Consider the following 22,145-nt stretch of genomic DNA (forward strand, 5'->3'; position numbering starts at 1 on the left):
TTTATGTCCTGTGGGGCACATGGACATGCAGGGTGAGAATCCATTCTTCTTCGATTGCTGGTCCCTATATGTATTCTGCACATGGGTAAGCATGTGCCCAAGGCCAGAGATTTGGACAGTGTCTGGCCTGCACTTGTGCAGTAGGTCTCCTCATGCTCCCGAACAAGGGTATAAAATGCAGTACAGGTCAATGCCCCCCCTCAGTTCCTTCTTACCTCATATTTCATCTCCTTTTTTCCCATCCCCATCAGCGGACTTTAGGCAATACCAGGATACGAAGAGTGGCTAATGATCTCCAAATATCCCTGGAGAAAGTCCAAGACCCAAAACTTTGTGTGATAGACATTCCACAGCCACGGAGCCCAAGTAAGTTGCTCTTCCATTTAATGAGGCCATATTGGCACAGCACAGCGGCCTGCATCTCTAAGCCTAAAATGGCCAAGAGGAGCTATTTCATCCCAGCAAAGGGAGCCGAATTTCTGTTCTCCCACCTGCTCCTACCTCCCTGGTATTACAGGCTTCTACAGCACGAAATAGGTCACAATGCATTAGAACCACCTGACCAGACAAGAGCTCCAAGAGACTGGAGTAAGGTCTTCTCTGCAGTCTTGCAATTCCCCATCGCCAATTACCAGGCTTTACTAGCCAAGTACAACTTGAACTGTTCTAGGCTTGCTCCCTTTCAGGACAAACTTCCCCTGATGACAGAGCCCAATTCCTCTCCCTTCTAAAGGAGGGCAAATTGATGGCAAAAACGGCTCTTCCGGCTGCAGTTATGCAGCAGATGCAGCATCCGGAAGCTTGGCCACTGGTATTGTTAGGAGGAGGGATTTATGCTTGCAATCCTGGGGCTTCCCCAAGGAAGTGCAGAATATGATCAAAGACCTTCCCTTTGAGTCAAACATTTTAAATTAAAAAAAAATATGCTCTCCATCCTTTAAAGGACTCAAGGTCTACCCTCCACTCTCTGGGGATCTACACATCAGCCCCAAGGAGGAGGCACTAAAGGCAGACCTATATACCAAGACCACTGTCGCCTACTCCTCGTGCTCTCTACCACCAGCATCTTGACAAGCCTCCCCACAAGCAACAGAAGACTGAGCCCTGCTTTTCAGCCGATTCTGTCACCACAACTCATTCCCAGCCCACTGCTAGGAGCCACTTTTGACATCTTAGTCAAGACCCACTGAACATTTCTGATGCAACTTGACCCTTCTGTCATCTTTGCGGGCCATCTTACTTTTTTCTCCCACAGCTGGGAGTTAATCACAACAGACAAATGGGTATGGGAGATTATCCTCCAGGGATACTTCGAAGAGCACCCTCTCCTTCCTTCCTCACAAAACCCCTTCCCTGTCCCCCTTCAGGGACTGTTCTCACAAGGTGATTCTTCAGCAGGAATTGGAATCCTCCATTATTCTGAGGGACAACAGAACATGTCCCACCTCAGTATCAAGAAAGAAGGCTCTATTCTCTATACTTCCTTGTCTCCAAAAAAGACTGAGGGTGGAGATCCATTCTGGATCTTTGGCAACTCAATATCTTCATTTGGAAGTCAAGATTCAGGATGGTTACGAGGGCATCCATCATCTCCTCTCTTCAAGTAGGGATGTGGTTCAGGACTCGCAATGTGAAAGATGCATATTTTCATATAGACATTCACCTTTCCCACAGGAGGTTCCTACAGTTTTATGGTGGACCGGGAGCATCTCCAAGTCCTCCCCTTTGGACTAGCGACAGTCCCCAGAGTGTTTCCGAACGTTTTCTCTGTGGTGGCAGCAGCCCAGATTGAGACATCAGGGCCACACCGTCTTTCTGTATTGAACGACGCTCCTTGTAGGACACTCCCAACAGGAGGTCAGGTCAGCTACTCAGTTTCTCATTCAGTCTTACAGCCCTGGAAGTTTGCATTAATGGAGAAAAGTCTTTTTTTATCCCACAGAAGGGTAATAAACTTTATCGGGCGACATTGGTCTCTGTTTCCGCAAGAGCCATCCTCCCCGCAGAAAGGTATCAAAGGATGTGCAGCGTGATTTCTTTGATTTCCAGCAGATTGAAACTACATTGTGAGTGTGCCTATCGTTGCTAGGTTATATGGCAGCATGTACTCATGTGACACAATTTGACAGGCTTCGTCTACGTTGCCTGCCAGCATGACTCAATTTGGTCTACTCTACCAACAAGGACCACATCAACCTCAAGGTGACTGTTACTACCAGGATCATCACCTCCTTCATTTGATGGTCAAATCCAGACAAGGTATGAGTGGGAGTCCCCTTCTCTACTCCCACTCTGTCTCACCACTGTAACAGATGCTTCCATTCTTGGGTGGGGCACCCATCTGAACAGTCACACTGTGCAGAGCAGTGTGGACTCCATGGGAGGCCAGACTACATACCCACATCCTAGAGCTGCGGGCAGTCTGCCTTGCATGCAAGGTCTTCCTCGCACTCATTCACTCCCTCCACATCCAGCTAATGTCAGACCACCCTGGTCTACATGAACAGGGAGAAGTAAGGTCTCTACTGCTTTGTCTGGAGGCAGTCAGACTTTGGAACTGGTGCATCAGGTACAAGGTCACTTTCCAGGTGGCATATCTCCTGGGTATTCACAGCTTCTTAGCCGATGACCTCAGCAGTCACTTCTCGGCAGACCACACGTCAGAAATCCACAACTCCATTCTGACAGACATTTTCACGAGGTGGGGCACACCTCTGTGGGACCTCTTTGCATCACAAATGAACAAAAACCTCCCCCATATTGTTCCAGGGGAGCCACAGGCTGCAACTCCCAAGGCAACACTCTATTATCATGAACGCACTGTTTCAAATATGCCTTTCCTCCTATTCCCTGCTTCCACAGGTCCTGAGAAAGAACAGTCATGGCAAGGCCAGCCCCCCCTCGCATAGCATCGTACTGCCCCAGACCGCTTTGGTTCCCAAAGCTTCTGTCAGTGTCAGACCACCCTCCAAATAAAGATCCATCCCTTCCTAGAACTCCTGATGCAGGACAGGGTCAAACACCCCAGCCTGGGCTCGCTTCACCTTATGGCCTGGTGTTTGGATGAGCGTCGGAAGCAGAGCACTCTTGTTCAACTCCCATCCAGGCTACACTTTCCCAGAATGGAAAAGATTTGACTAGGACCTGCTATCTGACTTAAGAGAGGCATTTCTTTGCCTGGGTAGAGCGCAGTCAGTCTTACCCAGTCTCTTCAAGCATCCCGATTGTTTTAGATTATCTCTTGTCTCCCAGGAAATCTGGTCTCTTGATCAGCTCATTACAAATCAACCTCACAGCCAGCCATTAGTGCCTTCTTCCCTCCAGTAGACAGGTGCTTTGTCTTTACTACCCAGCTACGACACAATTCACGAAGTGCCTCATCCAGGCCTTTCTGCAAGTCATTAAACCAGCACTACTGTGGGATTTTAACCTCATGCTGTCGAAACTTACTAGACCTCCATTTGAACCCCGAGCAACATGTTCTATGTCCCATCTATCCTTGAAGGTGGCGTTTCTAGCAGCCACCACTTTAGCCAGGAGGTTGAGCGAAGTGGGAGCCCTCTTGACAGACTCTCCCTTTATGGTATGTCAGAAGAACATGGTAGCCCTTTGCCTTCACCCTTAATTTCTCTCCAGGGTCATCTCCAAATTTCACCTTAACTGATGCATTCACGTATCTGTCATTTTTCCAAAACCACAGACTTCTCCTGTAGAGACGAGACTTCACTCCCTCAATGACCGGCATGCATTGGCTTTTTACCTGCAAAGTCCCAAACCCATCAAAAAGTCTCCAAGAATTTTCGTCGCTATAGCAGAGAGATCTCATGGTCAAGCTATATTCTCTCAAAAGATTTCCGAGTGGTTTTCTAGCTATATTATCTAGCGCTACAGGCTAGCTCACATCATGCCTCCCAACAGTATAGTGGCCCACTCCACAAGAGCACAGGCCACCATGGTAGCATCCCTGCAAGAGGTCCCTATGCAGCACATATGCAGCTCCTGAGCTCCATATGCATGTTTGCTACACGATATGCACTAGTCCAGGCCTTTGCTGCAGGTGCAGCAGTGAGATCTACGATACTACATGCATCTTTGCTGTCAGCTTCCTTGCATCCACCTTGAGTCTGAGCACTGCTTGCCAATCACCATGTGAAATACAGATAGGGACCCGCAATCGAAGAAGAAGCAGAGGTTACTTATTGGAACTAGAAGTTCTTTGAGATGTGCGGTTCCGCTCTGTTTTCCACTACTTGTCCTCTGTCCCCTCTGCTTCAGATCTGATTGGGCTCGCGGGAAGAAGAGGAGCTGAGGGGGCATCGACCCATGCTGCCTCTTGGCCCCTCACTTGGGAGCAGAGATCAACTGTGCATGTGTGGGCCAATGGACACTGCTTGTTAAAAATCTCGACTGAGGTGCATAGTGCTCCTGCATACCCACATGTAGAATATAAATAGGAACCAAACACCTTGAAGAACTTCCAGTTACAGTAAGTAACCTCCATGTCTCATGTGTATGGGGTACATGCACACCAGGAGTGGAAAATGTAACTACTACTATGTTGTTAAACATGATTTAATATCAAGTCTAGCTGATGAACTTGTCATTTCCTGTTCAATGGCCAAGGGGAGAAATTCTTGCCAAGATTTGAATCTTCTTGCAAACAAATTACTCTTGACAGAATTATGACTACATTCCAGTGTCATTTTACTAATCAGTAGCTAAATATTATGTAGCGTCATTCATTCCCAAAGAGCCCCAAAGCACTTCACCACACCACCACTTTATGCACTCAGCACATACAAAGGAATTGCTTTTGTTCACCGTTGACATGCAGTCTCTTCTTAGGTGAAATGCAGCAGCTGTTGGACAGCACACAGTAACGGGCCACAGCAACTTGAGAGGAAGTGAAGAATAATGCCATATCAAATTGACATTGCTGGGGCATTTTAAGATAGAATTATTCAGAAACCTCAGTTACCCGAATTGGAATTTGGCCAGAGCACAAACGTGTTTTGTAGACCATCTAGTGGGACCTTTAATAGTCAGAAATGGCGATGATTTCAGTTATATATATTTTAATGAAAGATCACCCTGCTACCTACACTGAAGTTGGGGGGCGAGGACATCACACAGTGCTGACTTAGGAGGAAAAGTGCCATCCAGAGGATTTCCAGTAGATTTCCTGAGGTTCCTGCTTCGTTTGGGGGGGTGGGGGGGGGTCTGAAGTGAAGTGGTACAGGTGCAGCTCCTAAAAATCAATTTTCTATCTGGGAAAGAGTATTGCATTTTAGTCAGCAGCTCTCTTGCCTCCTAGACCTTGTAGCTGAGCAATAGGATTGGATATGGAGGGTTTGTGATGTAAGGTTCAGAAGACAAGCTAATTTTTAAGTGAGTAATACTAAGTGAACTGCTACCAGAGTATATTAACTTTGTTTTTATACTATATCTTCTTTTCATCTTATTTCTCAACCTGATCCCACTAAGATACACAATCCCTTTCCAGCAGAAGCAAGATTGGAATGTCAGCATATTCTTCAATAGCTACAACTGTCAGTTGCCTAATCCTGAGCCAGCAACATGTGTTAAGCACATGCTCTGTTTGATGGAGAGAGCATTTTGGAAGCTGGCTTTAAACATAGACGAATTGTTCCCCGGAGGTCTTTGTCTGAAAAATTCTGTTATTTCCCTGCAGTTGTCCTCATATGTTTGTGAGGCATAAATTTACCATTTATTCTCTGTAGCGTCATCTTTCTGTAACTCTCCACTTTGATAGCTGTTCTTTGTTCTTGCTTGTTCCCTTGGCACCCGTAGGCAGAACCTCCAATGTGTGAGAAAATTTAAACCTGGCACGAACCATGATGGGATAGCCTATCCTACATATGATCATAGAATCATAGAATATCAGGGTTGGAAGGGACCCCAGAAGGTCATCTAGTCCAACCCCCTGCTCGAAGCAGGACCAATTCCCAGTTAAATCATCCCAGCCAGGGCTTTGTCAAGCCTGACCTTAAAAACCTCTAAGGAAGGAGATTCTACCACCTCCCTAGGTAACGCATTCCAGTGTTTCACCAGCCTCTTAGTGAAAAAATTTTTCCTAATATCCAATCTAAACCTCCCCCACTGCAACTTGAGACCGTTACTCCTCGTTCTGTCATCTGCTACCATTGAGAACAGTCTAGAGCCATCCTCTTTGGAACCCCCTTTCAGGTAGTTGAAAGCAGCTATCAAATCCCCCCTCATTCTTCTCTTCTGCAGACTAAACAATCCCAGCTCCCTCAGCCTCTCCTCATAACTCATGTGTTCTAGACCCCTAATCATTTTTGTTGCCCTTCGCTGGACTCTCTCCAATTTATCCACATCCTTCTTGAAGTGTGGGGCCCAAAACTGGACACAGTACTCCAGATGAGGCCTCACCAATGTCGAATAGAGGGGAACGATCACGTCCCTCGATCTGCTCGCTATGCCCCTACTTATACATCCCAAAATGCCATTGGCCTTCTTGGCAACAAGGACACACTGCTGACTCTCATCCAGCTTCTCGTCCACTGTCACCCCAGGTCCTTTTCCGCAGAACTGCTGCCTAGCCATTCGGTCCCTAGTCTGTGGCTGTGCATTGGGTTCTTCCGTCCTAAGTGCAGGACCCTGCACTTATCCTTATTGAACCTCATCAGATTTCTTTTGGCCCAATCCTCCAATTTGTCTAGGTCCTTCTGTATCCTACCACTCCTCCCAGTATAGTATCATCCGCAAATTTGCTGAGAGTGCAATCCACACCATCCTCCAGATCATTTATGAAGATATTGAACAAAACCGGCCCCAGGACCGACCCTTGGGGCACTCCACTTGATACCGGCTGCCAACTAGACATGGAGCCATTGATCACTACCCGTTGAGCCCGACAATCTAGCCAGCTTTCTACCCACCTTATAGTGCATTCATCCAGCCCATACTTCCTTAACTTGCTGACAAGAATACTGTGGGAGACCGTGTCAAAAGCTTTGCTAAAGTCAAGAAACAATACATCCACTGCTTTCCCTTCATCCACAGAACCAGTAATCTCATCATAAAAGGCGATTAGATTAGTCAGGCATGACCTTCCCTTGGTGAATCCATGCTGGCTGTTCCTGATCACTTTCCTCTCATGCAAGTGCTTCAGGATTGATTCTTTGAGGACCTGCTCCATGATGACAATGTAACCAAGACAAAAGTTCACTGTCCCCACCTACTGACAGTTATATCATGGGTCGAGGTTTGAGTCTACTACAGCCTTCTTACTGAGGAGCCTGGTTGAAATTTCAACCATATTGAAGTCAGTGGGAGTTTTGCCATTAGCTCAGACAGCACAAGATTGGGTTCAGAGATCCTGAGTTTAATTACTGCTACCAACAGCCCATCAAGAGCTATTACATTACAACAAAATGCTTATCCTTTCAGAAAGGTTTTTCTCTAGAGATCAATACAGAGAGTGACTATGACCTATTCTCTCTCTCCTTCTTTTCCGTTTTTTATTCTTTTCTTGTTTTGCTTTTTCCCCCCTTTCAGACCTGATAGAGAACTGGATAGCCCATCGTTCTTAGAAAGGCTTTAAGCTGGGAGGTTCAGCCTAACCTTACTATTAACGTCACCTTTGTTTTCAAGCAAATCAGTTCAGCTCATCTCTATTCACTTTCTTTACAGAATGGGGAATTTTAAAGTATGGTTAAAGGCACAGTTAATTAAAAGGGAGCGACTGACTATCTGTGTGCAGTGAGAACTCTGGTCTGAATTGGGAAAAGAAACAGGTGTAGCTTTACAGATTGGTGAAGAGGAACCTTATATGTTGGTACACTGACATCTGGTAAAAATGAGATTTTGAATCTAAAAAGGTCCTGCCCTTTTCACTGAAATGAAAGTTAATCAAAGTCAGCCATTGCATCATGCACACCTTTTTTTAGTGAAAACATAAAAACCCTTGTCTCACCAGTTATCTATCAAGAATAATATGACTGATGGGTGAAAACACCAGAACTTCCAGTCTGGTTTATAGATTTGTTTTTTAGTAATTTTTCAGTTGATCTAAATTATTACGCTGTCATATGACAGCAAGCCACAAGAATTTTATTCTTTTAAAAGTTAACTAATGTGAACTCAGACGTAGCCAAGCAAAACCCATTGTGAAACCACAGTAAAGTAATTTGTAAATGTCAGCCATTCAAATTAAACTATTTACTTGCAGTGTGAAACTGTAACTTTTGAGAACATGGTAAGAAGCAGAATGTATTTAGAAATCTAAATATTTGTGGTTAAAAAGGGAATGAGATCACAGGAACGATTCACAGTTAGACCCAAAACTTGTTGGAGATGCATGGTATAATGGACTTGACTATAGGACTTCCTGAACTGAAGCCCATCTCTGCTACTGATCTTGTATGACTTTCGACAAATTATTTATGACTTGGTATTGCAAAACCTGCACACCATTTCACTTAACTTTCATGCAGTTACAGTGGTGCATCTCTCTGGCTATTAGAAAAGACACAAATACATGATTTGCTCTTGCAGCGTTGTAATTGCACATACAAGTTGGGAACATAATTTTTCCACGGGTGAGCTTTGAAGATGAAGTCTACATTCCTCTGCTTTTATAAGACTTGAATAATATCACAGAGATATTAGTTAATAGGCCCGGTTCTGCTTTGCCTGACACCCTGTGTAGTTGCTTACACTAGATCAAAAGAGTAACATGTAGGACTCGCATGTGCAAGATGTACATGACTGTAGAAGGTACAGAACAATGGAGAATCATGCTCAGTGTTTGTATAGCATGCTTCAAAAATGTAAAGCATGATCCATTTACTAAATATTCGCCTTATAATTGCTCTGTTTTAAACATCAGTGTAATGTAAAGGATATACAGGGTGTGTTTCAGTTGCTTGAATATAGGATGTTAACTTTTTCATAAGGTTATATTCACTCTTCTTTCATTCTTAAGGTAAAAAATGGTATGAGTGAAAGTGGGGAAGATGAGGACAAAAAAATACCCTCTACAGAAAAGTATGTTGTGGGTTTCAATATGTGGCGCTCCAGCCAAACAGAACTGTACTCTGTTGTGCAGGGGTGTCTGGTGCTCGCCATGCTCTCTTGCATTCCAGGACCCTTTTCAGTAAACGATGTCAGTTGTGCCAAATTTGTGATGGTATGAGATGTAACAAATCACAAGGAGACAAGCTGAACCAAGCCAAAACCACCAGACTCATTTTAATTAAGATACTTTCCAGCCAGTTTAATCTGAGTTCTTATAGCTGAAAGGCTAGTTGCTAACACAGGAAACTAACCCCCTGAAGTTGCAGAGGTTCCTGAAATTAGGTCTTGGTTGCACCTGTTCTGATTTTTCATGGTGCACATACCAGCATACTCGGTCATTTAAAGAAATGATAATGGTTTAATCCTTCCTGTTCTGCCTTTCATCAGTAGGGGTTTTTTTTAGCTTTGATTATTGTCCACAAATTCTGTAAGAACCAAAGGGGGACCACTGAATGCTTTTTTCTGTGCTGCTTATCTTGAAATTCTGTCCATTTAGCTTGTGCAGTTTCACGCAGGTCTCCTACAGGGTAGGGTATTGCATAAGTTTAACATAACTAGTTGACAGCAGATTTTTTTCAGACCCTTTGCTTCATCTGGCCATCTGTTTGATTTGGAGGGAAAGGGCCTGGAAGAATTTGTACTGCATCATATATTAACAAGAGTCAGATAATTGTGCATATGAACCTTTATATTCTCCATTCATCATACTGTAGTCTGATAGCATTATATAAATCATTGGATTACAGCACTTTCAAATGAAATTCGGGCGCTCCCACCAATTAAAGTAGCACTGTTATTTATAGATATTACATGAAGTCTGATGTTATGTTTAAGTGAGCGTTAAACAGTTCAGACAGTTGTATTGTTGCTATGCACCAGAGAACCTCTGTCAAAGTGACTTTGGCACTGCTACATATCCGCCTTTTCCCCTTTGTCTTAGAAATCTTTCACTAGTGTTTGTATTCATCCATGTGTTCAGCATTGGAACATACTATTGTTAATATAACCAGGGCAAAGTCACACTGGGATTTTCAGAAAGAAAAAGGCAGTTCTTTACCTTGCTTCAAACCTAGTTAAATATTAAACTAACCGTACCAAAGAGTTTTGTGAAAGTAAATACTTAAGGCCAAACTTAATAATATAGTGCACAGTGTTGTTCATTTTAGAAAAGCTAGCTACAACAATGAAAAATGGCCTCTCGGTTATAGTTTAGAAGGAGTATCATTAATTCATGGCAATGAGGGCAAAGTGAAGCCTGTAGAAATCTGAAATGTGGCTCGCAGGTTCCCTCCTAGCCTTCAGAGACGCTAGATCCTTGCATGCAGCACTTCCAAGATATTCAGATCAAGATGGAGTATTACGTCCTGGGGCTTATCATTCCTCCATGTTCTAGAGTGGCTGCAGTCTGCTCCATTTTATGAAAATTAAGGGGAGCCATTAAGACTCCCTGTGAAAGGACAGTCAAGTCCCTTGAGAGGCTTCCGGGGTTTGTCTGGGTTGTTTCATTTCCCCTCTACACTCAGAGGTCATTTGACAGGTTTGGGAGCGAAGATGTGCACCTCCAAAACCTCAGCAACCTCCCAAGATACTTGAGTGCCCTGTCGTGCTCTCTTTGACAAATTTCAGTCATCTTTTGATTGAGTTGAACTTGTGCATTTCTCCTTTAACCTACACTGTTAGGGTTAAAACGCTGCTTTCTGTTTTGTTTGTTGAAACTTTGTGTTTAACTTCTTACATATTTTTGGTAGTCTAATAGTTCAATTGCCTTCTTTTTTTCCTCTTTAAAGCATTGCAGTCTGATTTGCTTCAGTGGGGGAAATGAGGGTATAAACTGTGACAGATATATATGTCTGACAGCCGGTGAACAGAATAAAACTCATAAAATACATTGTATAAACTACAGATAGGGCACAAATGGGTGATGAGTTCCAGATCAAGTTGCAGGATGTGCTTGTATTGAATGTGCTAGCTTGGGCCTAGCTCTAGTAGTACTTGAGTGTAATTTAAGAAGGTGAAAAAAAAGCTACTCTAAAAGCTATCTAATTACAAAAAAACGTGACAAAACAATGTTAAATAGACTTTAAAACAGGAGGCAAAAGTATAACTGGAAGATGTTGCTTTTGTGATGGCCGCCCTTTTGCTCCATTGAACCAGGGACTTCTAAAGTTAAAAGTATGGGGTGCACATCTTGAGCTTTGAGTTCCACAGCTTTGTAGGTGGGAAGATGTAACAATTTTTCTTTGTAACACAAACACTTGCCAGTGGGTTACACTTCTTGTTACGAAGCATTGGAAGTTAGTTTCAGAAGTAAACTCTGTAGTTTTAATGGATTTTTGGTTATCATTTGAGATTAGAGAGTCAAATTAACCAAAGGTATTTTGTCTATTGTTTTAAATATATCATCTGCCTACCAATAGCTTTAAATTTCTGCTTTGCCTTGATTTCTAATGAGGAAAGCAATTCTTTCTGTTCTAGTTTACATCATCAAATAGGACTGCTGCTGGCACATAATATAAAGATATTAGCCTCACCGAGAGAGAGAGAGAACAGTAGGCACTGAAAGTGACAGGAATTTTTAAACCCTACTTTGGAATTCTTTGTAAAATATTCTTAGGCCCTGATCCTGCAAGGAGATCTACTGAAGTGGACCCCTGTGTCCATGCAGAGTATCGCTGGGGAGAATGCTGACAGTTTGTATTACAGCATCCAAGACTTGTTTATGTAAACACCATTCTCTGAGGGATTACATTTTAATTTCTCAATTTGTATCATGACCGCAATTTCATTTAGGGCCTGATCTACTCCTGTTGAAGTCGAAAAGGCATTTTGCCATTAATTTCAAATAAAGCAGAATTGGGCCTTCTAATTCAGACTGATGTTATGTTGTCTTTTCCTGTCCCCTCCTATGGGCATAAATTGAACTGAGCACCAGTCTGAACTTCGAATTCCCAGCTGTCTTTAAAATTGTTCAGTGTTGTGGGTTTTTTAGTATTAAACTTCCATTCAAGTTATTTTTTATGTCTGTATATGAAAGATGCTGTGTTACATAGGATCAGTATCAGACAGGAGATGTTACCAGAACTGATAATGTTCCTTTACTTCTTTCTAATTTGAATAACTCAGAAATGACCACTAGAATTTTCCCAAGAATGTTGAGAGATTTTTCACATCAGAGATCATGTTTTTGACCAGAAATAATTTAAAGTTTAGCTCAATCACCACAAGAGCGGGCTTTATAATTACTGTGCATTGAGACTAAAGAAAAGGGAACATTGTGTTGGTTCATGAAGTTATAAAAAAAATTAAAGAGCAAAAGGTTTTTCTTAAATACACAATGAAAACAAAGTTAGCAAGTGTGTTTGAATTGGCATTGGTATTTAACAGGCATCTCAAATACACAGTAGTAGTATATCAGAAGCTGTGCTGGAATTTGATTTGTGAAGAAAACAATCTTCAAAGAGATTCGTTTTTAGTATGTCTCTTTGTCTTCTCACTAGCTGGTACCTGCAAGTTAGAAGGTAAAGTATGAGGAGAGGGATGGAAAGCATCATTAATCAAAATATTTTTCTTTCATGTTTCTCAAAAGCTTTTTTCCACCTTGTTATCTGCACTTATTTGTAGGCTCAGCAGGCATTAATAACCTGAGATAAACTACAATAGAGCAGTGACTTGCTCATGATAAAGTGTTTTGGAGATACAGTTTGCAGAGGTAGCCACTTTCAAGGAACACTGAATGTTCAGATGATGAAGAATTAAGAAGTGTGATTTTTTTTAAAGATATAATTTTTTGACAATTGTTGACTGTCATCCATTCTGATCTTGTTCTAATAGGTGTTATACATAAAGATTAACAGTAACATACTTGTATGAAAAAAAAAGAGTAACTTGTATACTTTTTACCGTACCTCAGAGGATGGAAAGGATCCAAAAGAGTGTCAGCCTTATCTCCAAATAACCTGGCTCTTGTCGGTTTATCAAACCTTAGAGTTAATTAGACAGAAAATGTGTGTGGTGTATTGGTCTTCCAATGGGGAAGGAGTAAAGAAAGTGGGTAATGAGGCCATTTTATTGGATTAACAACCAGCAAAATTGCAGTACCAAAGCCTTGGTGCCAAAAAGAATTTCTCTTTCAGGTGTACTTTTTGGCCCGCAGACATGTGTGAATAAGTCTCTTTTTAGTTCCAAGAAAGAGTGTATTGTGTTACCTCCCTCTTACCATTAGAAATGACTACTTGTTTAATTTTCTATAATATCACTGTCGCCTCCATGAGTGACTGTACTAGCATATTATAGGGTTCATCATAACTTTATGATGCTATTATACCTCTTAAATGCTCTAGAGTGCTAAATATCCATGCTGCTAGTCCACCGGGTAGATCAGCGCACTCTCTAGGCAGCAGGAGAGGGGAGAGACACTCCCATTATTTTTCTTCAGGATTATCAGAAGGCATTAAGACTGCACAAACTAATCGTGACAGAATTGCATCCATATATGCAAAAAGAACAGGAGGACTTGTGGCACCTTAGAGACTAACACATTTATTAGAGCATAAGCTTTCGTGGGCTACAGCCCACTTCATCAGAGGCATAGAATGGAACATATAGTAAGAAGATAGGTAGATGTACACATACAGAGAACTAACAAACTACCAGACTTCTAAACCAAAAAGGAGTAACCACCTTAATATACTTAGCTTGCCGCAGCAATAGAGAGAGAGAAGTGGAGGACTGCTTGTTCATTATCCTGAGCAGTGGAAGACTGTATCTTCTGTGCCTTTGATATCCCCCTTTCTCTGAATTTTTTTTCTTGAAGAAAATTGTTTGTTTTTTAACTCAGCTCTTAAGTCTCCTTTGCTTTCAAGTAGGAGTGAAGATACGCACTGCAGTGGAAAAAAAGATCACGTAGGATGCTAGTTTGCGATGATTAGCTTATCAATATGAGAAAAGCAAAAAAGGGAGAAAACAGTGTATGTGACAAGATGGTCTACTTTGCAAGCCCATCCCAAAAGGGAAATACCATCTTTGTCACTTCGAAGACCTATAACTAAGGGCATGTCTATACTACATCCCTGAGTCGACCCCAGGCTCTAGTCTCCCTGCCCCCGTCTTGGAGTCGGGGAGAAGGAAGTAGGGGCAGCTGCCCGGCTTTCTCAAGACCCAGAGCAGGAAGCTGCTGGGCAGCAGCTCAGCTGGGAGTGGAATGCTGGGGGCAGCCAGGCTGTAGCTGCTCAGCTTTCTGGTCAACTTCACGGCTGCAGCATGGAGTTGTGAAATTGACAAGACAGCCCACAGCCTGTGTAAGTAATGCAACGTCTGCACAGATGCTGCGTCACTCTAACTACGCTGACGTAATCGCTATGCCTCCCGTGGAGGTGGAGTTACTATGTCAGTATAGTACAGCACTTACGTCAGCGGGACAAGGCTGTAGTGTGTACACTGACATAATTAGGTCGACGTAAGCTGCCATATGTCAACCTAACTGTGTAGTGTTAGAGCAGGCCATAATAATCAGGGAATGTTTCATTGCAATAATAATTGGCCAGCTCTAAACAAAGTTTCTTGTCACAGTTTGTTTTAGGGAGATCTGAAAGAGGAAGAGTAGGAACTTCCTTTACACACGACTCCCTCCCCCCTTTGCGATTGTTCCATTTTATTCTCTTGTAGCTCTCCTGCTTTGGTGATTCTTTTTTTATATTCGGATGAATATATGTGATACATATGGAGTGTGAATGGTACTTAATTTTCTGCCCCCTCCCCCCCCGCCCACACTCCTTTCCTCTAAATCACTGCAGCATTTGTTTTCCAGCCTTTCCCAGATCAAGGAGAATGAGTATGCTTTGATGCTTTAAAGCTGGAGTTCACTTCCTTTGGTGCAGCCATGTAATCTCTGTAGCCCAGGGTTAAAAGTTGGGCAGAAAGGGAGAAATCCTTTGTCTTTATGAATCTTTATTCCTGACCTCACGTTCCTTGGCATACTTCATGCAAAGCTGTTGTCCATTTTATGGAGCACTGATGTTTATTGTAGTTGGCTACTTTTTAAAGAAGTTTTAAAATGTGGGCATATTACTCTCTCGCATTGTATTTGCTTCAGGTGTACAGTTGCAAATATATTTTGGTTCATGAGCTTGACTCATTGCTGTGATGCTGGTTGTTATGATTTATGTGATGCTGGTTGTTATAACAATGATTTGTTAATACAGCAGCTCTCAAAATGATTGTTTAAAGCTTTACAATCCTGTATGTTTTGTAATATTAAAATGAACAGAAACACAGTATCTGAATCTGCCATTTCAAATATTCAGGCATGTTGTGGCAGTTTCACTTGGTGAGATTTCTCAATACATTTTTGGGATTCACTTTGAGAAACTTTGTGAGTGGGGAAAGCTGATCAGCTGAGGAACTTGGAAAGTAAGTTTGTTTGTTTTGTGGGAGTATTAAACGTTTCTGGCATCTTTCAATTCTCTTGGCCGTAATGGCATTCTACAGAAAATGAATTTTATAATTCATACACCGCTTAAGAAAACAAAATAAATCAGACCTAAAATGTATGTATATTCTGTTACTACTTTTATCTTTTGTAACTATAAAGTCATTTCATTGGGTCTTAAATAACTGCCCCCAGAGTAGATTTAAGTACAGTTTTTGAGGTCTGATCCTTGTAGTAAATTTCAACAGTAATAGGAGTTCCGTTAATATTTAGAATCCACACATTTAGGCTATGTCTGCTCTTCGAGCTCAGGGCATAATTCCCGGTTTGAGGAAATGCTGCTACGTTAGCTCTCATTGAGCTCACATTCTAAACGTAAAGGGGAGCCGTGACAGCAGGAGGGGCTAAGCACCTTGAATACGATCCTGTCTGAGAGGCTAGGTACATAGTCGGGCTGGCTAATCCCTCCTGCCACTTGTGCCGTCGCAGCTACACTCTTTTTTTAGTGCAAAGGCTCAATCGGAGCTGGCACAGGTATGTCTCTTTGGCTGGGAAGTACTCCCCCATCTTGAAGTCTGCACATAGCCTGAGAAGCTAAAGTAGATTTGGGGGTGAGTAGCCCCAGTGAAGTCATAGGTAGTCTGCCACTGACTTAAATGGTGCCAAAAGACTTCTGAAATTTAATAAAATTTCATTCTAGAATTCTGAAATTTGATAAAATTATTTTATTAGAAATATGTTCTTAATCAGGGCCTTGATCCCGCAAAGGGCTGAGCACTCCAGTCAAGTGTGCTCAGCCATCTAAAGGAATGAGTTCTATTTTGAGTGGAAATTAATTCTTTTGTGGCTCAGTCACAGGCCCCAGCTTTGCAACCACTGTGTTTAAAAAAATTTAAAAAAAAAAGGTCTAAGTGCTGTATATCTCATTAAGTAATAAGACTGAACAAAATTAAGCAGTATTGCTAAGCTCAATCCTTGATATAACCTGCAAGCCTCCTTTGATACAATGTCTGATCCAACACTAGAAATCATCTGCACCTCCCAGAAGAGAACACTGGCCCAGTAGATTATGATATGTTTGAGTTGTTGGGCAGAGGAGTATTGAATAGTGCTCTGTACAGGCCGAGATCTGTGGATGGGTCTGGTGAAGCAGTGCTAGAGGCAGTTACAGTTGATGTCATTACTATATGATGATAATTCTCTGGCTCTGGGTGGTATTTCCTTTGCTGACATGCTATGTTGTGTGTGTAACCTCTCCCCGTTTCCTATGAGCGCCGTCTCTTTTGCTTTGGTTCTTTTTCTCAAAGCTTTCTTACAACAGAAAGCAGTTAGCAAATGTTACTGGGTGATCGATGAATGTGGCTCTAGATTATTCTTAACACTGTATATTTTTTCTTATCTTACTGTACTTAATATAGCTTTTCATTTTCCATCCTACAATAAGTCACTGTTTTTTAAAGAACTTGCTGTTCTTAAATTTCAGCCACTGTAGGTTTAGTATCGCCTAGATGAAGGAAAGGTATTTCTCCTGGTTTGTTACTTCATCAGTTAAAAAATGTGAACAATTAAAGCATTGGCAATGATCATTATTGAAGGTGCACTCTGCCCAAAAAGCACATTATCGATGACATTGGAAAACTAATTGATAGAGCTGTTTACTGAGTAGTTTGGCACATTTCTGTAATAATTCAATCTAATTCTGATGAGAAATCCCAAACCAAAATCCCTCAGTACTAAATTCTTTAAAAATTACTCAGAGAACACTTGCACAAAAACTGGAGGCTGACTTGAACCTACAAATAATGCCTCCGCCCCATGTCTGTACCTCCATCTACATCCAGGCAGCTAGATTTGCCATTGATTCTCCTTTTTCTCAGGCAGTGATGGAGGGAGGACTTCTGAGACTTGAATTTTACAAGATGAATTCAGGAATAGTGTGTAACTCCCAAACTCAGAGTTTTTTTTCATAGACCACCACTCACATGGGATCTGTTGTCTCCACCACCTGCATCTCCTCTGCCTGAGGGCCCAGGATGGAAGAGGTCCATGGAAAAGATAATATTTTTGGTTGTATTATCTTTTCCGTGTAAACTCCACATGGTGGATGGGCGACAATAAGTATTTCCTTACACCCACAGGTCCACCCAGTCTCCACATCCTCCCCTGTCCAGCTTGTAGAGAAGAAGGTCACCCTTAGTGTGGTCTGAAGGGGGTAGGGTGGGGTACGGTATTGCAGCCCTCTTCCCTTTTCACCTTCTGAGTGGGTAGTAGAGATCTGTGGAAGGGTCAGGGGGCATGGGACAATGAATTCAGTGTTTCTAACTCTCACAATTTTATCATGAGACTCCGTGATGCTTGGCATTTTTTTCGTAAAGCTCAGCTTCTGGAAGCAAGTTATGATGTGAGAGTCTCAGCTTTCATGTTTTTAAACACCACCCTGATTTCAGAAATGCCTTAAAACCTGGTCCTAGTACACCTAAAAGTTCAGAAACCTGCTTCCTATTCATTTCATTTGGTGACCCCTAGTTCTTGTGTTATGAGAAGGAGTAAACAACACTTCCTTATTTGTTTTCTCCACACCAGTCATGATTTTACAGACCTCTATCATACCCCCCCCCTTAGTCGTCTCTTTTCCAAGCTGAAAAGTTCCAGTCTTATTAATCTCTCCTCGTATGGAAGCTGTTCCATGCCCCTAATAGTTATTGTTGCCCTTTTCTGAACCTTTTCCAATTCCAATGTATCTTTTTTGAGATGAGATAACTACATCTGCACACAGTATTCAAGATGTCGGCGTACCTTGGATTTATATAGAAGTAATATGATATTTTCTGTCTTCTTATCTATCCATTTCTTAATGATTCCCAACATTCTTTTTTGCTTTTTTGGCTGCCACTGCACATTGAGTGGACAATGTCAGAGAACTATCCACAATGACTCCAAGATCTTTCTTGAGTTGTAAGATGTATGTCATGCTGTTTTGTCACTGCTCATATATTTGTAAGCTTGACTTCAGCTTGACCTGTCCAGAGCACAGTGAGATCTTAACATGTCACATATTCTGTAACCTGATTGCTCCATTAGGTCCAATTTTGTCCACTCCTTTCCCACTTAATTGAAAATCATTCTGTGTTTCCCCAGAAATTTTAGCCTGGTAGGTAATGTTGGTTTGGTGCTTTTGGTGGCTAGTCACCTGCCAGATTGGGTAAAAAGAGTAAACTAGATTCGTCATGTTACCCTGTTGCTATTTATATATTTTTTTTCAGCATCATGTATGTACTGTGCGTATTTTAAACATACAAATTCAGGTATTGAACTGAGCTCTGTTCTTGTATACCTGTTTATTGAGGTTGACATAGTATAGAGACACTATTAAAAATACTTTTTACTCTTATTTTCCCTAGCTCCTGCAAGTGGATGGATATCAAACAATATGACACCGTCTGGCGCGACTGCACCAAGCGATAAGTCTGTGACTCCGCCTCAACTAACAGAGCAAGACACTTTGGTGCAGAGAGCAGAGCATATTCCAGCAGGAAAGCGCACTCCTATGTGTGCTCAGTGTAACCAGGTCATTAGGTTTGTACTCCTTTTAATGATCATTTTATCCTAAAATCTTTCTTACGACATAACCTGGTTTTGTTTTATTTTAATTATGTCGTCACAAATGCTTTTGGGCTGCATTTCAGTCAAACAAGATTCAATGCTTTTTACCACTTTCAGGCGTGAAATCCACATGATTCATTTTAAAAAAGTGAACCTGGACCTGGTGACACAGGAAGCAAATGTGGAAGCCATTATCTGCTCTCAATAGTCATGGGCGCTTTTAGAACCTGTTTTACTGAAAATGGGAATGTTGGCTGGGACTCAGCAAAAATAAAACCTAAACCAAATAAACAAGTTGTGACAAAATCAAACGTTCATTCAGTCAGACCCAGAAGATTAACAAGTCGAAAGGCAAATACAGGATAAGACGCAAATCAAATAAGGAATAACCAGTTTTGAATCGTTTCAGAGTAGCAGCCGTGTTAGTCTGTATTCGCAAAAAGAACAGGAGGACTTGTGGCACCTTAGAGACTAACCAATTTATCTGAGCAAAAGCTTTTGTGAGCTACAGTTCACTTCATCGGATGCATCCGATGAAGTGAGCTGTAGCTCACGAAAGCTTGTGCTCAGATAAATTGGTTAGTCTCTAAGGTGCCACAAGTCCTCCTTTTCAGTTTTGAATGGTACTTGGTAAGCCAGAACAATTAAATGAAAAGAGGAGGAAACATAAGATACTCCCACACATAAGAAGAAATGTCACATTTTAATTATTGCTAGGACTATAGTAATAGTGGTTTGTTTGTTTTTTCCCCCAGTGTCCAATCTTGAAATCTGTCCAGTCATAATCTAGGGCTAACCATCATGCACTTGATTGTTACAGTGGCTTTGAGTTGTATAATATGGATGGAAAGAAATTTCACCCAGATACATTCTGTGACTGAGATTAAGCTAAATACATTCCATTCACTTCAGTGATGTAATGATTGGTTAGAATATATAGGTAGTGATTTTTGCCAATTAGCCGATGGGTCTGTCTCCAAAAGGACAGTAAATGTAGAAAGGACCACCTGATGTGAATGAGTGAACCTTCCTGGTATTCCTTCCATAAGCGGGAGGGATGGGGGGAGAAGGGTGAATTTCCTAAGAGCTCGGTCCTGATCTTGGATTTAAAAAAAATTTCTTAGTGTGTGGTGTTTTCTTGGTCAAATTTTAAAAAATAAGCTCTCTTCTCCACCTCCCTCCACCCCAAAAAGCTGTCATTTACCTGGGCTGCTCAAGCTCATAAACCCATGGGAAAATAATTATTTTATTAAATAATCAAGGCATTAAAAATGAGTAATCTGAAAATTTTCTTATAGCAATAATGAATGAAATATGTGCACGTTCTAATTCAAACAGGGATATGCATTCATTCCAATTCAAATTTTATGCTGCACTATAAAAATGTAAAATGTATGTGCTCACAAGTCTTATGGGTGCAATTAAAAGGGTGTATTGAAAAGCTTAGCCTCTAAAACCATGTATCATTTAACTATCTCATTACCTGGCCAATAGAAATTTCTGAATGGATCAGTATATAGTAAATTACATGCAGAAAGCCAAGCATGCCCGTCTTCCACAGCTGTGGTTATTTTGTCTTTAAGGTGTAGCACTATAATCTCTCACTTGAGAAACTGCAGCTCCCTTTTAAATTATTGCTGGTTTAGCAGACATTATTGTAGCTTTATCTACACCAGTGGCTCTCACGCTCTAATCTGGAGAACCAGATGGTCACATGGTGCTATTTCACCTTGTTTCCAGCTGCTAAATCTCATTAAATGGGTTTAAACATACATTAAATGCTTTCCTAATATTACGTAGCTTGCAGTGTTCTTGGAACAGGGACTATTTGTAATGTGAATATGCAGCTCACTGGGGCTTTGGCATATGATTAGGACCCCTAGGTACTACTGCAAGACAAACAATAATTTGTATGTAACAAGTTGCTGTAATTACCACACGGATGATGATTGATCACAAATGAAATGGGAGATGAGCTACGTAACTGAACTGGAGAATGTGTGGTCTGTGAAACGGTCTCCGTTAAGATGCAGTCAACACAACAAAAAAATGCCCCGATCAACAGTACTTATACCATCACCTACTAGAGATTTTCTGTGGCAGATACCTCCTTAATAAATTACAGCATAGGTTGCAGAACTGGTGGGGCCATGCAGCCTGTGCCCTGACCACTTTTTGGCCAGGTCCAACTTGATTGGTACTGTGAACTAGCATGCCAGGTTGCAACACCAGTCACTCAAATTTGTCATAATAGAGGGGCTGCCAGGCCTGATCTGAGTGGCGGTCGCAACATCACTCCCTCAAATTTGGAGGGGATGGCTAATGGGCCTGGGGAGATCAGGTTGCTGGTGGAGGGGGGTGCCTGAGAGGGGAAGAGAAGGGTCAGGTGGAGTTGCGGGGAGGGGGGAAACTATGCCACCCCCACACTTAAATGGTGCTTTGCAGCCATTGAATTATAATGCATCTGAAAGTGATGGGTTCTGTTTTCCCACATGTGTGCAGGGGACTTGCATGTCTAACTTCCTTTTTCCTTAGTGCTAAATATTTCTTACATAAATCCCATATATTCTGGTGGAAGGATTAGTTCCTATGATGCTGGATTAAACAGCCTTCTGGACATGAATAAAAATATGGCAGTTGCAGTTCAGTTTGCATGCCATTTTAAGCTTACTGCTACTGGGATTTATTTTAATTAGAGGAAAAGCTGGCTAGTCATGCATACATGGCACATGAGTACAGCACAGAGTAATTGTACCATATGATATTTCAGTTTGACCACTATTTATCTGTCTTTCAACAGTCAGTTGTATATCAATTCAGATTATTCGGATGCTTTTCATAGGCCAAGCTTTCATATCTTCAAATGCCAACGGAGTTCTTAAGAACAAGGATAATTTCATGTCAAGATCAACTGACAGTACAGTAATCAGTAAACTGAGTTCACCCAACATTCTCACGCTACAGTGGTTTTGGAAGATTGTGATAGCTTTTGGAGTTCAAGTTTTAACATAATTACAGTTCATGGCCTTACTGGCAGCATTACCTACGAAAA

The 22,145-nt window shown here is 41.8% G+C and overlaps 1 protein-coding gene across 4 annotated transcripts in view; it reads left to right on the forward strand.

The window, feature by feature from the left end:
- PDLIM5 (PDZ and LIM domain 5) overlaps positions 1-22,145 on the forward strand; it is a 183,861-nt gene that overhangs the window by 149,496 nt on the left and 12,220 nt on the right. For all 4 annotated transcript variants that reach the window (XM_073340718.2, XM_073340723.2, XM_073340717.2 and 1 more), the window contains one exon: positions 18,892-19,066. In XM_073340718.2, the coding sequence (XP_073196819.2) occupies positions 18,892-19,066 (175 nt within the window). The remainder of the gene's footprint in view (positions 1-18,891; positions 19,067-22,145) is intronic.

Source organism: Lepidochelys kempii, chromosome 4 (assembly GCF_965140285.1).
Source record: "Lepidochelys kempii isolate rLepKem1 chromosome 4, rLepKem1.hap1, whole genome shotgun sequence".
Classification (NCBI taxonomy): Eukaryota; Metazoa; Chordata; order Testudines; family Cheloniidae; genus Lepidochelys; species Lepidochelys kempii.